Genomic DNA, 16,116 nt, shown 5'->3' with positions numbered 1-16,116 from the left:
TTTCCACCCGCCGGGAATCGAACCCGGGCCCTCCGTGTGTGAAGCGGGAGTTTTAGCCACCAGACCAGAGTAGTAAAGGAGAAAAAGTTAGCATATGAGAAGTTTTTACAAAGTAGAAGTGATGCAAGGAGGGAAGAGTATATGGAGAAAAAGAGAGAGGTTAAGAGAGTGGTGAAGCAATGTAAAAAGAGAGCAAATGAGAGAATGGGTGAGATGTTATCAACAAATTTTGTTGAAAATAAGAAAAAGTTTTGGAGTGAGATTAACAAGTTAAAAAAGCCTAGAGAACAAATGGATTTGTCAGTTAAAAATAGGAGAGGAGAGTTATTAAATGGAGAGTTAGAGGTATTGGGAAGATGGAGGGAATATTTTGAGGAATTGTTAAATGTTGATGAAGATAGGGAAGCTGTGATTTCGTGTATAGGGCAAGGAGGAACAACATCTTGTAGGAGTGAGGAAGAGCCAGTTGTGAGTGTGGGGGAAGTTCGTGAGGCAGTAGGTAAAATGAAAGGGGGTAAGGCAGCCGGGATTGATGGGATAAAGATAGAAATGTTAAAAGCAGGTGGGGGTATAGTTTTGGAGTGGTTGGTGCAATTATTTAATAAATGTATGGAAGAGGGTAAGGTACCTAGGAATTGGCAGAGAGCATGCATAGTTCCTTTGTATAAAGGCAAAGGGGATAAAAGAGAGTGCAAAAATTATAGGGGGATAAGTCTGTTGAGTATACCTGGCAAAGTGTATGGTAGAGTTATTATTGAAAGAATTAAGAGTAAGACGGAGAATAGGATAGCAGATGAACAAGGAGGCTTTAGGAAAGGTAGGGGGTGTGTGGACCAGGTGTTTACAGTGAAACATATAAGTGAACAGTATTTAGATAAGGCTAAAGAGGTCTTTGTGGCATTTATGGATTTGGAAAAGGCGTATGACAGGGTGGATAGGGGGGCAATGTGGCAGATGTTGCAGGTGTATGGTGTAGGAGGTAGGTTACTGAAAGCAGTGAAGAGTTTTTACGAGGATAGTGAGGCTCAAGTTAGAGTATGTAGGAAAGAGGGAAATTATTTCCAAGTAAAAGTAGGCCTTAGACAAGGATGTGTGATGTCACCGTGGTTGTTTAATATATTTATAGATGGGGTTGTAAGAGAAGTAAATGCGAAGGTCTTGGCAAGAGGCGTGGAGTTAAAAGATAAAGAATCACACATAAAGTGGGAGTTGTCACAGTTGCTCTTTGCTGATGACACTGTGCTCTTGGGAGATTCTGAAGAGAAGTTGCAGAGATTGGTGGATGAATTTGGTAGGGTGTGCAAAAGAAGAAAATTGAAAGTGAATACAGGAAAGAGTAAGGTTATGAGGATAACAAAAAGATTAGGTGATGAAAGATTGGATATCAGATTGGAGGGAGAGAGTATGGAGGAGGTGAATGTATTCAGATATTTGGGAGTGGACGTGTCAGCGGATGGGTCTATGAAAGATGAGGTGAATCATAGAATTGATGAGGGGAAAAGGGTGAGTGGTGCACTTAGGAGTCTGTGGAGACAAAGAACTTTGTCCTTGGAGGCAAAGAGGGGAATGTATGAGAGTATAGTTTTACCAACGCTCTTATATGGGTGTGAAGCATGGGTGATGAATGTTGCAGCGAGGAGAAGGCTGGAGGCAGTGGAGATGTCATGTCTGAGGGCAATGTGTGGTGTGAATATAATGCAGAGAATTCGTAGTTTGGAAGTTAGGAGGAGGTGCGGGATTACCAAAACTGTTGTCCAGAGGGCTGAGGAAGGGTTGTTGAGGTGGTTCGGACATGTAGAGAGAATGGAGCGAAACAGAATGACTTCAAGAGTGTATCAGTCTGTAGTGGAAGGAAGGCGGGGTAGGGGTCGGCCTAGGAAAGGTTGGAGGGAGGGGGTAAAGGAGGTTTTTTTTGTGCGAGGGGCTTGGACTTCCAGCAGGCATGCGTGAGCGTGTTTGATAGGAGTGAATGGAGACAAATGGTTTTTAATACTTGACGTGCTGTTGGAGTGTGAGCAAAGTAACATTTATGAAGGGATTCAGGGAAACCGGCAGGCCGGACTTGAGTCGTGGAGATGGGAAGTACAGTGCCTGCACTCTGAAGGAGGGGTGTTAATGTTGCAGTTTAAAAACTGTAGTGTAAAGCACCCTTCTGGCAAGACAGTGATGGAGTGAATGATGGTGAAAGTTTTTCTTTTTCGGGCCACCCTGCCTTGGTGGGAATCGGCCAGTGTGATAATAAAAATAAAAATATATAACACAGTCGTGTGTAGGTGGGGAAACTGGATAAGTTTCTTGAACATCAGAGTGACATATTTGTGGCCCTGATGGGCGCATCGGGTCACTGGTGAGATGCCTTGGAGAGAGAGAGATATATATATATGCCTTGATTTTGATGAAGGACTCTTTGATCCTTGAAGAGGGAGGTGCCTTGATGTCAGTAATGTTAATGTTGCATAACACTATCCCCCCCCGTTGCAGTGTTGCATATCCCTTCTATCACAATGCAGACATCTTTTTCTGTTTACGTATATTGCAGACATCATTCCCCCTAGCAATGTTGCAGCCATCATTCACCTTCACGATGCAACATTCGCCACTTGGGATCAAGAATGATTTGGGCGTGAGAGGCTGGGAGTGAGCAGAGGCTGGGAGTATTGCACCCCGTGGGAGCAAGGTGGTTGTTGCTGCCTTCACACAGAGAGGGAAGAACCATAACAAAGAAGGATGATAAACGATAAAATGGGCAGTGAGGGAGGCGAAGGAGGTAGGAGGGAGGCAGAGAAGGAAGGTGTGGGAAATGGCGGAGAGGAAGAGGGGAGAGAGAGAGTGAGAGAGAGAGAGTGAAGAGGATGATATGAATTATATTTGTTTGTCATTGTTTTTGTCTTCGTTGTTTTCTATTATTTTTCCATTATTATTATGATTATTATTATTATTATTATTATTATTATTATTATTATTATTATTTTTACATTATCGCAAATCCTGTTATCTTCTCCGCTTTATGCTGCTACAGTTTTTTTCTACTTTTCTTCCCCCGTCCGTCAATACGTCCCGTCCGTCCGCCAGGTTTTCTGTCCGTCAGTCTTTCCGTCCGTCCCCAAGGTTTTTCCGACCGTCCGCTTGACCCAGTGTAGTCTTCCCACCTGGTGAGTATTCATGGGCCCCTCCCCCGGACGGTCCCACACCGTGGTGACTTTATTTCTTCCGTGTTAAGCTGTAACAGTATTGTCTGCACTAATGTATATGAATTTATTAGATGTACAGAAGTGTATTAGATGTATATAAATTATTGTAAGCGAGTGGTAAATACGCATGGGTCAGAGTGGGTGGTGGGTGAAGAATCATCTGACGAGGGTAGGCGAGTTTTGGGCGGTGATTTGCAGATGGTTGTGTGGCGTGGAGTGTGTGTGGGCGTGTGTACATGTGTGCACCAGACTGATGAGCAGGTGTACATGGTGCTCAGATGTGTATACCTGAGCGTTGACTGCGCCGCCAGCCCCCTCCTCCACGCTGTTTATCATTTCTGCATCTCTCTCTCTCTCTCTCTCTCTCTCTCTCTCTCTCTCTCTCTCTCTCTCTCTCTCTCTCTCTCTCTCTCTCTCTCTCTCTCTCTATCTCTATCTTTTACACAGGGTTTGACAAGGTTAAGGATCCCTAGCTTTATTGACAAGCTATTTACAGGTTAAAGATTCCTAACTTTATTGACAAGCTAAGAGCTGTTACCTACATCAGCTCATTTGAAAGCATTTTTATTGTTATGAGACATACAAGTAGGGAACAGGATGAAGTTGGAGCCATCTGTGGGCCAGCATTTTCATTTGATCAACTGACTTTATCTCGTTGACATTATGCTGTACGAATGTGTTCCATACTCGAGTCATCCTGAGTATATATGATCTCAGATGGAGTGATGTTCTGGAGAAGGGTACAGCCAGAGTGAAGTTGCTGCTTTCTGCCCGTCTTGTGGCATAAAAGCTTGTTTCACGCTGTCCTCGAAGTGGATCCAAGTGTGGTACTTTGACAATATTGGCCTTGTACATAACAGTAGGGCCACCCACATCCCTCCTGTGTTGAAGGCTCTGCTGAAATGACAGATCTATCCAGGATGGGTCCAGGCGAGAGATGAGACGTCTTGCTCTGTTCTCTACTCTGTCAAGCAGTCGCAGATGAGAGAGGGGGGGGGGCAGGCAAACCAAGAAAGTGGAGCATACTCAAGGTGTGAGCGTACTTGTGCCTCGTACAGGATCTTGCAACCCCTACTGTCAAGCAGATGCGAGATACGGCGAAGTGCTGTAAGCTTTCTGGCTGCCTTGTTTGCAAGATTTACAACATGGTTCTTCATGGCTAGTTTGGAGTCAAATTTCACCCCAAGGATATCAACTTCTTCTCCAGGTGCCAACACCCTCCCATTCATCCTTACTACTGCACCAGCATTACCATCATGGTGCCTAGAGACGATCATCATTTGCGTTTTCTCAGGTGCAAATGTTACTTGCCATCTATTTTCCCAAGCTGATATAGCGCTCTCTCTCTCTCTCTCTCTCTCTCTCTCTCTCTCTCTCTCTCTCTCTCTCTCTCTCTCTCTCTCTCTCTCTCTCTCTCTCTCTCTCTCTCTCTCTCTCTCTCTCTGCAACACTACTCACGTACTTATCCACCTTTCGAATTTTTGAAAATAAAAATACTCATCACTTTTGAAAATTTCTATTTGACTGAAAAAAAAATATATAATTGCAAAAATGTAATCAATGTCAAAAAGTTTCGAAATTAAGAATTAGATTTTTTGAGTCGTCTGGTACCCACGACAGAGCCACTTAAGTGAACACTGCATTATACACCACTTGGTATCACATTCTTGACCGACTATTAACTTCACCTACCCAGGAGAGAGAATGGGCCTCATTAACCTCTCTGTAATGCAGGTCAACCATCCTCCTGGGTGAGCCACTTAGTACCACTTGACCTACAGACGCGTCTTCAGTTTCCCTTCTACCCCGACGAGGGCAGGAACAAATATTTTATCACACCTATAACGAAATTCTATTTTTATAATTAAATAGCACACTGTCCACTCTACTCTGTTCCACTCTACTCTGTTCCACTCTACTCTGTTCCACTCTACTGTCCACTCTACTCTGTTCCACTCTACTCTGTTCCGGTCTACTCTGTTCCACTATATCCACTCGTGGTCTTTGAGATACCTACTCGACACTGGTCAAATAAGGAGTTTATATTCAATTTAAAGACCACATTCTCCTCAGGGTATACCACTGCAAGCTCCTAATTAAAGACCCCAGGTCTTTTCAACGTGAGAATTGCTGCCACAACACCTTCACACTCCAGCCTCTTCTATCCAGGATGCTTCGCTTTCTCTTTGATCTGTTATCTCCCCCTCTCTCTGTGTCTGTCTCTCTACACACACATACACCATAAGAGTGTTGATGTCCTCTGAGACTCACTACTTACCAATCATAGGTCAATGAAGTATGTGATGGGTATTAAACCAGGAAACATTCCCCACAGGAGGCAGTCCCCACAGGAGGCGGTCCCCACAGGAGGCGGTCCCCACAGGAGGCGGTCCCCACAGGAGGCAGTCCCCACAGGAGGCATTCCCCACAGGAGGCAGTCCCCACAGGAGGCGGTCCCCACAGGAGGCAGTCCCCACAGGAGGCAGTCCCCACAGGAGGCAGTCCCCACAGGAGGCAGTCCCCACAGGAGGCGGTCCCCACAGGAGGCGGTCCCCACAGGAGGCGGTCCCCACAGGAGGCATTCCCCACAGGAGGCATTCCCCACAGGAGGCAGTCCCCACAGGAGGCATTCCCCACAGGAGGCATTCCCCACAAGAGGCATTCCCCACAAGAGGCAGTCCCCACAAGAGGCAGTCCCCACAAGAGGCAGTCCCCACAAGAGGCAGTCCCCACAAGAGGCAGTCCCCACAAGAGGCATTCCCCACAAGAGGCATTCCCCACAAGAGGCATTCCCCACAAGAGGCATTCTCCACAAGAGGCATTCTCCACAAGAGGCATTCTCCACAAGAGGCATTCCCCACAAGAGGCATTCCCAACAAGAGGCATTCCCCACAAGAGGCATTCCCCACAAGAGGCATTCCCCACAAGAGGCATTCCCCACAAGAGGCAGTCCCCACAGGAGGCAGTCCCCACAGGAGGCAGTCCCCACAGGAGGCAGTCCCCACAGGAGGCAGTCCCCACAGGAGGCAGTCCCCACAGGAGGCAGTCCCCACAGGAGGCAGTCCCCACAAGAGGCAGTCCCCACAAGAGGCAGTCCCCACAAGAGGCAGTCCCCACAAGAGGCAGTCCCCACAAGAGGCAGTCCCCACAGGAGGCAGTCCCCACAGGAGGCAGTCCCCACAGGAGGCAGTCCCCACAAGAGGCAGTCCCCACAAGAGGCAGTCCCCGCAAGAGGCAGTCCCCGCAAGAGGCAGTCCCCGCAAGAGGCAGTCCCCACAAGAGGCAGTCCCCACAGGAGGCAGTCCCCACAGGAGGCAGTCCCCACAGGAGGCAGTCCCCACAGGAGGCAGTCCCCACAGGAGGCAGTCCCCACAAGAGGCAGTCCCCTCAAGAGGCAGTCCCCACAAGAGGCAGTCCCCACAGGAGGCAGTCCCCACAGGAGGCAGTCCCCACAGGAGGCAGTCCCCACAAGAGGCAGTCCCCACAAGAGGCAGTCCCCACAGGAGGCAGTCCCCACAGGAGGCAGTCCCCACAAGAGGCAGTCCCCACAGGAGGCAGTCCCCACAGGAGGCAGTCCCCACAGGAGGCAGTCCCCACAAGAGGCAGTCCCCACAGGAGGCAGTCCCCACAGGAGGCAGTCCCCACAGGAGGCAGTCCCCACAAGAGGCAGTCCCCACAAGAGGCAGTCCCCACAGGAGGCAGTCCCCACAGGAGGCAGTCCCCACAAGAGGCAGTCCCCACAAGAGGCAGTCCCCACAAGAGGCAGTCCCCACAAGAGGCAGTCCCCACAGGAGACAGTCCCCACAAGAGGCAGTCCCCACAAGAGGCAGTCCCCACAAGAGGCAGTCCCCACAAGAGGCAGTCCCCACAGGAGGCAGTCCCCACAGGAGGCAGTCCCCACAAGAGGCAGTCCCCACAAGAGGCAGTCCCCACAGGAGGCATTCCCCACAGGAGGCAGTCCCCACAGGAGGCAGTCCCCACAAGAGGCAGTCCCCACAGGAGGCAGTCCCCACACGAGGCGGTCCCCACAAGAGGCAGTCCCCATAAGAGGCAGTCCCCACAGGAGGCAGTCCCCACAAGAGGCAGTCCCCACAGGAGGCAGTCCCCACAGGAGGCAGTCCCCACAGGAGGCAGTCCCCTCAAGAGGCAGTCCCCACAAGAGGCAGTCCCCACAGGAGGCAGTCCCCACAGGAGGCAGTCCCCACAGGAGGCAGTCCCCACAAGAGGCAGTCCCCACAAGAGGCAGTCCCCACAGGAGGCAGTCCCCACAGGAGGCAGTCCCCACAGGAGGCAGTCCCCACAGGAGGCAGTCCCCACAGGAGGCAGTCCCCACAAGAGGCAGTCCCCACAAGAGGCAGTCCCCACAGGAGGCAGTCCCCACAGGAGGCATTCCCCACAAGAGGCAGTCCCCACAGGAGGCAGTCCCCACAAGAGGCAGTCCCCACAAGAGGCAGTCCCCACAGGAGGCATTCCCCACAGGAGGCATTCCCACATGAGGCAGTCCCCACAAGAGGCAGTCCCCACAAGAGGCAGTCCCCACAGGAGGCAGTCCCCACAGGAGGCAGTCCCCACAGGAGGCAGCCCCCACAGGAGGCAGTCCCCACAAGAGGCAGTCCCCACAAGAGGCATTCCCCACAAGAGGCATTCCCCACAAGAGGCAGTCCCCACAGGAGGCAGTCCCCACAGGAGGCAGTCCCCACAAGAGGCAGTCCCCACAAGAGGCAGTCCCCACAAGAGGCAGTCCCCACAAGAGGCAGTCCCCACAGGAGGCAGTCCCCACAGGAGGCAGTCCCCACAAGAGGCAGTCCCCACAAGAGGCATTCCCCTCAAGAGGCATTCCCCACAGGAGGCAGTCCCCACAGGAGGCAGTCCCCACAAGAGGCAGTCCCCACAGGAGGCAGTCCCCACAAGAGGCAGTCCCCACAAGAGGCAGTCCCCACAAGAGGCAGTCTTCACAAGAGGCATTCCCCACAAGAGGCATTCCCCACAAGAGGCATTCCCCACAAGAGGCAGTCCCCACAGGAGGCAGTCCCCACAGGAGGCAGTCCCCACAAGAGGCAGTCCCCACAGGAGGCAGTCCCCACAGGAGGCAGTCCCCACAGGAGGCAGTCCCCACAAGAGGCATTCCCCACAAGAGGCATTCCCCACAAGAGGCATTCCCCACAAGAGGCAGTCCCCACAAGAGGCAGTCCCTACAAGAGGCAGTCCCCACAAGAGGCAGTCCCCACAAGAGGCAGTCCCCACAAGAGGCATTCCCCACAAGAGGCAGTCCCCACAAGAGGCAGTCCCCACAAGAGGCAGTCCCCACAAGAGGCAGTCCCCACAGGAGGCAGTCCCCACAAGAGGCAGTCCCCACAAGAGGCAGTCCCCACAGGAGGCAGTCCCCACAGGAGGCAGTCCCCACAGGAGGCAGTCCCCACAGGAGGCAGTCCCCACAGGAGGCAGTCCCCACAGGAGGCAGTCCCCACAAGAGGCAGTCCCCACAGGAGGCAGTCCCCACAGGAGGCATTCCCCACAGGAGGCATTCCCCACAAGAGGCGTTCCCCACAAGAGGCAGTCCCCACAAGAGGCATTCCCCACAGGAGGCAGTCCCCACAGGAGGCAGTCCCCACAGGAGGCAGTCCCCACAAGAGGCATTCCCCACAAGAGGCAGTCCCCACAAGAGGCAGTCCCCACAAGAGGCAGTCCCCACAAGAGGCAGTCCCCACAAGAGGCAGTCCCCACAGGAGGCAGTCCCCACAGGAGGCAGTCCCCACAAGAGGCAGTCCCCACAAGAGGCAGTCCCCACAGGAGGCATTCCCCACAGGAGGCAGTCCCCACAGGAGGCAGTCCCCACAGGAGGCAGTCCCCACAGGAGGCAGTCCCCACAGGAGGCAGTCCCCACAAGAGGCATTCCCCACAAGAGGCATTCCCCACAAGAGGCAGTCCCCACAAGAGGCAGTCCCCACAAGAGGCAGTCCCCACAGGAGGCAGTCCTCACAAGAGGCAGTCCCCACAGGAGGCAGTCCCCACAGGAGGCAGTCCCCACAAGAGGCAGTCCCCACAAGAGGCAGTCCCCACAAGAGGCAGTCCCCACAAGAGGCAGTCCCCACAAGAGGCAGTCCCCACAAGAGGCAGTCCCCACAAGAGGCAGTCCCCACAAGAGGCAGTCCCCACAAGAGGCAGTCCCCACAAGAGGCAGTCCCCACACCATGAATTAAGATTGTGCTGATCACACCTAAAAATAAAAAAAATTGTATATTAAAAGTTACAAAAATAATATTGTATGTTGCTTCATAATTCAGAAAAAGCTTCAAGTTTTGTCAATTTCTTCGCATTTTGGAAAAAAAATAATTGTTTTATTGGGATTAAATGTAAATTACATTATAAATTTACAAAAAAAATTTACAGATTTACATTTTGTGAATAGAAGGAAATATAATTTTTTTTAAGAATATTGACTGTGACAGAATTATTGACTACATAAAAACATTTATATTTTTTCCCCTGAATAAATTACGTTGAAGATTGTAAAGTCAGTTCCTGATCAGCCGGGCTGTGGTGCCTACGTTGGCCTGCGTGACGCCTGCTGTAACAGCCTGGATGATCAGGTACTGATCCACCTGGAAGCCTGGTCATGGACCGGACCGCGGGGAGGGAGGGGGAGTTGACCCCCAGAGCTGCCTCCGGATAGACTCATTGTAGACTCAGTGTCGATTCAGGGTAGTTTCATGATAGACTTTGGGCAGACTTTGGGTAGATCCAGGGTAAACGCTGAGTAATTATCACAAGTAGTTAATTAACCTTTCCCGACCCGTTCCTTTGGATAATATTATAGTTGAGAGAGACAGAGAGAGACAAACAGAGAGAGACAGAGAGCTAGCTCACTATAACACTGGCGCTATCGCCTTCATGCACACTATATAAATTTTATACGTTAGTTTTTGGACGTTTGCTTTTCCTATCATGTTTACATCTAAGCGTTCCAGCTATTTTTTTCCACCTTCGTCAATTTTTTTTCCCTCTCCATGTTGACATTTTGGAAAATATCACAATTTTGTCGTCAAGGCTTTAAAACACTGTTGATATTTGATATTGTTAAGCAGGATAGTGTTACGAAGTGACGTTGTAATACCTGGAGGAGAGGATGTGTTACGGTGTTCAGGTGACGTTGTAATACCTGGAGGAGAGGATGTGTTACGGTCTTCAAGGATCAATTTCTGTTTTGGCGTCACCATCACCGTGTACTCCCAACCAATTCTAACAATACCACTTTGCTCTTTTTTTCCGAACGATATCTGGGAACGCCTCTTCGTTCTCTCCTTTACGAACGATATCTGGGAACGCCTCTTCGTTCTGTCCTTTACGAACGATATCTGGGAATGCCTCTTCGTTCTGTCCTTTACGAACGATATCTGGGAATGCCTCTTCGTTCTGTCCTTTACGAACGATATCTGGGAATGCCTCTTCGTTCTATCCTTTAAGAACGATATCTGGGAATGCCAGAGCACATTAATTTCAAGCTTAATTAACTACAAATGCGCAAATTAATTAAAACGTCCACTGTACGTCTGGCACCATGGTGTGCGGGCAAGCCCAGGGCAACGCTCAGATTTGCACGTATGTCATCCGTGGGACACTTAGCCAAGTCCCACTTCATCTGACAACGACATGCTGAAGTGTTAGCTTCGTGAGGTTCAGAGTTGTTGGGTATAAACTGAATCGCATAATCTCATGTGCAAAAATGCAAATCCATAACTTCACGCTGAGATGATTTGTTCAGTTTTAAGGCGTCAGTTTGATAGTGTATTGTTTGTTGGAATGTGTTGAAACGCTAGCTGGGGTAGGTCTAGCTAGGGTAGGCCTAGCTGGGGTAGACCATGGGAGTTTTAACTAGTTAACTGGTTATAGGGCACTTGTTGTGTGTCCTGACACACTAAATAAACACTGCCACAACACCTGCTGCTGCAGCAGTATAACTGAAATGTGAAGTGTAGTATCCGTAGAGTTATGTCATGTGTAAACAATATGTCTCTCTCTCTCATTCTTTCTTCCATTCTTTTCATCCTCTTTCTCTACCCCACTTTCCAATCTCCTGTCTTTTCCTTATTGTTTTCCATTTATCTCTGTGTCCTCTCTCAACTAGCGTTCCGGCGTCAGTATTTGCTGGGAAGATAGGAGAAGGCAGAAGGAAGACGAATGGGAGAGAGTGGGGGAGATGAGTGGGAGAGTGAGAGGGGAAAAGCGAAGGGAGGAGGCTAGAGGAGATACTGAGGGTAGGAGAGTATGGAGAGACAAGAGAAAGAGTGATGAGGGGACACGTTTAGAGGGGAAGATGATTTCTATTTACGAATTGAAAATTTTGTGAATGTATTTGTTGTTGCTGTTGTTCATGTTATTGTTCTTGTTCGAGTTTACTGTTTAGGTTATTACCACCAACTCCACCATCTCCAGCACCTTCTCCACCACCACCTCCCCCACTGTTGTCCACTTCCAGCACAGCCAACACCACAACTCTCCCTCTCCTCTCACCCCTGTTCCCTCTTCCCGTTTCCTCTGTCTCTTCTTCCCTCATTTTCCCCATTTCTCCTTCTCCATATATTCCCTCTTCCCTCTCTTCTCTCCCCCTCTCTCTTCCCTCTGCTCCCTCTTCTCCCTTCGTGCCTCTCCCCTCACAACTTTCCTAAGCACTCAAATCACCAACTTTATCTTCAAAATCTAACTTAGTCTCTTATCTGTCGTAAAATACAGACTTTTTCTATTTGCTTTCCATCAGATTTAAATAGAAATTACCATCTGTGAGATACGATATATTTTTCCTTTGGCACTGCAGTAATGAGTGCCATCATGAAAGTGGGTGCCATCACGATGATAGATTCCATCATGGTGACGAGTGCCATCAAAATGGATGTCATAAAAGGTGCCTCCGTAATGATTGTAATGACAGGTGTCACTGTAATGACAGGTGTCACTGTAATGACAGGTGTCACTAATAGGTTCCAGTGCCATTTTGCTGAGCCATAAGCGGCTGATATTGGAATTTTAAAGGTGACATGTATTGTATTCGGGTTTTAGTGGCAGTGTGTGGTAGCGCTCACCTCTTTGTGGTTGGTGGGGCCGAGTCTCAGCTCCTGGTCCGGCCTCTCCTCTGGTTGCTACTGGGTGCTGAGTGCGCCCTGTTATTCCTGTTCTTTAACCTACTGTGGTGTGTGTGTGTGTGTGTGTGTTGTGGTGATGCTTATGTGTGATGTGTTTGTGTGGGTGTGTTGTGGTGATGTGTTGTGGTGATGTGTTGTGGTGATGTGTTGTGGTGATGTGGGTGTGTGATGTGTTGTGGTGATTGTGTGTGTGGTGATTGTGTGTGGTGATGTGTGTGGTGATGTGTGGGGTGATGTGTGGGGTGGGGGTGATATGTCGTGGTGATGTGCGTGTGTGGTGTTGTGGTGATGTGGTGAGGAGAGTGTATCAACCAGACATAATTCAATAAAACCTTCATACAACCAGGAAGTTGTCTTGTATATTCTCATTAAGTCACTTTGTCCACTGGAAAACCCACGTTGTCATTCATTTTCTCCTGTCATCTACTATTTGTCATCCACTTTCCCTCCTGTCATCCACTTCCTCTCATCCATTTTTTCCAGCCTTGATTGACAGTTATCACTGAGTGATCGTAGTTATCACAACTCCACTTGTTGTTATCATAGACATGCTTTATTGTCTCCTTACGAGCTTGTGAATAGGGGCTCTTGATCCATGGAGTTGCAGCTACCGCTCCCCTTCATCGGATCAAGGGTTAGTGTGTGGGCAGCACCTTGGGTGAAGGGCAGCGTCCACATGCAAGGTCCGATGGAGTTCTTGGTGGGAACACTGAACACTGCCTTCCTCACACTGCGTTCTTCACACTCGCCTCCTCACACTGCCTTTCTCACACTGGCTACCTTACACAGTGTCTCTCACACCGCAGGCGATGTATAATTGGCTTTATTCCCGAATTGAAATTGAATCGACCAGGAATTTATTATATTGTGTGTGTGTGTGCGTGTGTGTGTGTGTGTGTGTGTGTGTGTGTGTGTGTGTGTGTGTGTGTGTGTGTGTGTGTGTGTGTGTGTGTGTTCTCACAGTCACAGTCCCTCCCACTGTTATCTACTTCTCTTCTACAGTTCTACTCCTTCCTTAGTTCCCTCGTTTTCCTCTTCTTCCTCCTCCGTATTTGATGTAAAACTAATAAACCCAACATAATGACTCAGAGGACTTACTAAAACCTTATTTAGTGAGTGTGGGAGTGAGAGGGAGAGAGGGAGGGATGAAGGGAGGGAAGGATGGAGGGAGGGAAGGATGGAAGGACTGAAGGAGGGAAGGATGGAGGGAGGGAGGGAAGGACTGAAGAATGGAAAGATTGAATTAGGAAACAAAACAGTGTAATAATGATTCCCCTCAAGGAAGGTTCCTTGACGCTGGTGAGGGGCTCTTGATCTAGGGAATTGGATCTGTGCTCCAGTTCCCTGAATTAAGCCTGAATACTTTCCACATCCCTTCCCCCACAGGCGCTGTATAATTCTACGGGTTTAACGCTTCCCCCTTGATTATGATAATAATAATGTAATAAGTCACCAATATAATAATTTCGTCACGGGATCAAAACTTACCCCCCTCCCTCCCCCCCCCTAAAAAAAAACTCCTTTTTTCCTTTTCTTTTAAAACCGGTCACCTTTTTTTTCCTTCTCTTCCAGAGCAATGACAGGTGGCAGCAGCATCGCCCCCGCGACCAGGTAAACACACACACACACACACACACACACACACACTCACCTCTACCTCTCACTCATATTCTGCTGTAAACGCGATTTTTGTTGGTAAGTAAAAATTCCCAACGGTTTCTGTTTGGTTTATCGAAACTGTGTATGTTGAGTGAGGGGTTGATGGGGGGGGGGCTGTTGTCTTTAAGGTTGGTTCTTTTTTTTGGGGTGTGGATTATCAAGGTTGATGAACGTTTGTTTGTGTTTGTGTATCCAAGCTCTTTATGATAAGTTTTGAGTTTTTTAATATTATTATTATTATTATTATTATTATTATTATTATTATTATTGTGTGTGGTACGTGTGAATGTGTAGAATCTTCTGGGAGATATTTTGATTCCAGTGCTTGGAAAATCAGTGAGGTGTTGGCTGTTAGCGAACACCTCACTGATTTCCTCGGTATTTCTGGAAACAGTGAGGCACTGTCCAGAGTGCCTTGAGTCAGTGAAGCACTCTCAAGAGTGTCTTATGTCACTGAGGCACTCTTTACTAAACATACCCTCACCACCTTACTCTTACATTCAGTGTATGTAGATCTGTCTGGTGGAGTAGGGTGAATAACTTCTCACTGTCTTAAAAGAGGCATCCAGCGACTCCTCTCTATCACACCTGATTTCCGGCAGTCCCTCGTAGAATATCGATAGAATTTGAAAGGGTCTTGGCTCCTCGTGTGTGTGTGTGTGTGTGTGTTCACCTATGTGGTTTCAGGGGTCGAATCAAATCTCAGGGCTCCACCTCTTAACTTGCCACTTGCCGGGTTTACTTCTTGCTTCGTGAACTCTGTCACATCTATTCATAAAACTACGTATGAAGCCTGCCTCTACTACTACTTCGTAGGGGTCGTTCCACTTTGACTACCCTAATGTCTGAAGAAATACTTTTTGACATCCATGTGACTCATCTGAATTAACATTGAACTGTTATCTCGTGTACCTTTTCCTCTCCTTTCGAAAAGTCTTTCCCTGTCCATCCTGTCAGCCACTCTTGAGTATTTTATATATTATCATGTCTCCTCTGGTTCTTCTATCCTGTTATCTCAATTTCAGTTCCTCTAGTCTCTCCTCATAGCTCATATCCCATAGCTCTAGGACTATTCTTGTTACATATCTTTGCACTTTTTCAGTTTCTTATTATTATTTAGGGCAGTGAATGACTATTGAGAGTCTGAAGGTTATTCACTTGATGTGATCCACTGGCGATATGCTCGGCACTATACTCACCCCCTAGACTTTACTCCTTGAGTGAGGGGTTGCAGCCTTTATCCCCTAAGGTCATACTCAGTTTCTTTTTTTCTTGCCCCTTTCCTAGTTTTCACAACCTTGTCTTTGCTGGAGTTTATCACTAGTACATATTTGTTAGAAAACTTTTCGGTCCTGGGACCTTGATCACTTCTCAAAGTCATAGGACCGAAACGTTTTCTAATGTGTCCTTATGTTTGCTCACTTGTCTTCTCGTACACTCTGTCTCCTTCCCTTGAGGTACTCTGATCCACGGTAGTGTTGTGCTTTTTGTTATTGTTTCCTCCTTAGGTTTTTGTTCCAGTCTCTTGTGATCTTGCATTTTCTGATTTTTCCTGTCTACATTTTTGGTTGAACCACTGGTTCTTCTTTCTCTTCTTACCATTACATCTTCTGGGTATGAAGTTCTCTTCTTCCTCTCGGTACTTTCCTGTCAGGTTTTCAATCATCTCATTTGTTGACTTAGCTTCCAGTTCCTTTTCTCATGGTGCTGCATTCAAGAATTCCTTCATCACCTTGAAGTTTCCTTTTTTAAAATCTGGTTCTCCCGTCCCCCCACCTGCCAGTCTTTCCTCAGTCATTACTTCACAAGATATACGAAATTCAGGATTGTATGGTTGCTAGCGCCCAGACGTTTCTCATATTCTTTCATCTATATCAAACATGTTTATGGTAAATAGTAAATCCAGTCTTGCTGGCTCATCTCCTCTCTCTTCTTGTGTCCGTGATGTGCTACGTAATTTTCACTGTCCACCTCCAGCATCTTGGCCCTCCACTTGTCTGGACTTCCAGGTGGGTTCCAGTTCTCCCTGACTGTTTCTTCGTAATTCATATCTTTTATGTTTTGCCTCTAGCATATGGAGTTTTGTTGCTTCCACTTTGGTGTCATCCTTTGCTGTGTTTGTCTTCGTA

At 48.4% G+C, this 16,116-nt stretch overlaps 1 protein-coding gene across 14 annotated transcripts in view; it reads left to right on the top strand.

Annotated features, from left to right (window-relative positions):
* dlg1 (discs large 1) overlaps positions 1-16,116 on the top strand; it is a 1,301,051-nt gene that overhangs the window by 799,225 nt on the left and 485,710 nt on the right. For 9 of the 14 annotated variants that reach the window (XM_070096106.1, XM_070096113.1, XM_070096114.1 and 6 more), the window contains one exon: positions 13,901-13,939. The exons of the other annotated variants lie outside the window; for them this stretch is intronic. In XM_070096106.1, coding sequence (XP_069952207.1) covers positions 13,901-13,939 — 39 coding nt within the window. The remainder of the gene's footprint in view (positions 1-13,900; positions 13,940-16,116) is intronic. 14 annotated transcript variants of the gene reach the window in all.

Source organism: Cherax quadricarinatus, chromosome 52 (genome assembly GCF_038502225.1).
Source record: "Cherax quadricarinatus isolate ZL_2023a chromosome 52, ASM3850222v1, whole genome shotgun sequence".
In the NCBI taxonomy this organism is placed as follows: domain Eukaryota; kingdom Metazoa; phylum Arthropoda; class Malacostraca; order Decapoda; family Parastacidae; genus Cherax; species Cherax quadricarinatus.
The sequence above is the reverse complement of the archived record's forward strand: the minus strand, read 5'-3'. Positions and strand labels throughout refer to the sequence as shown.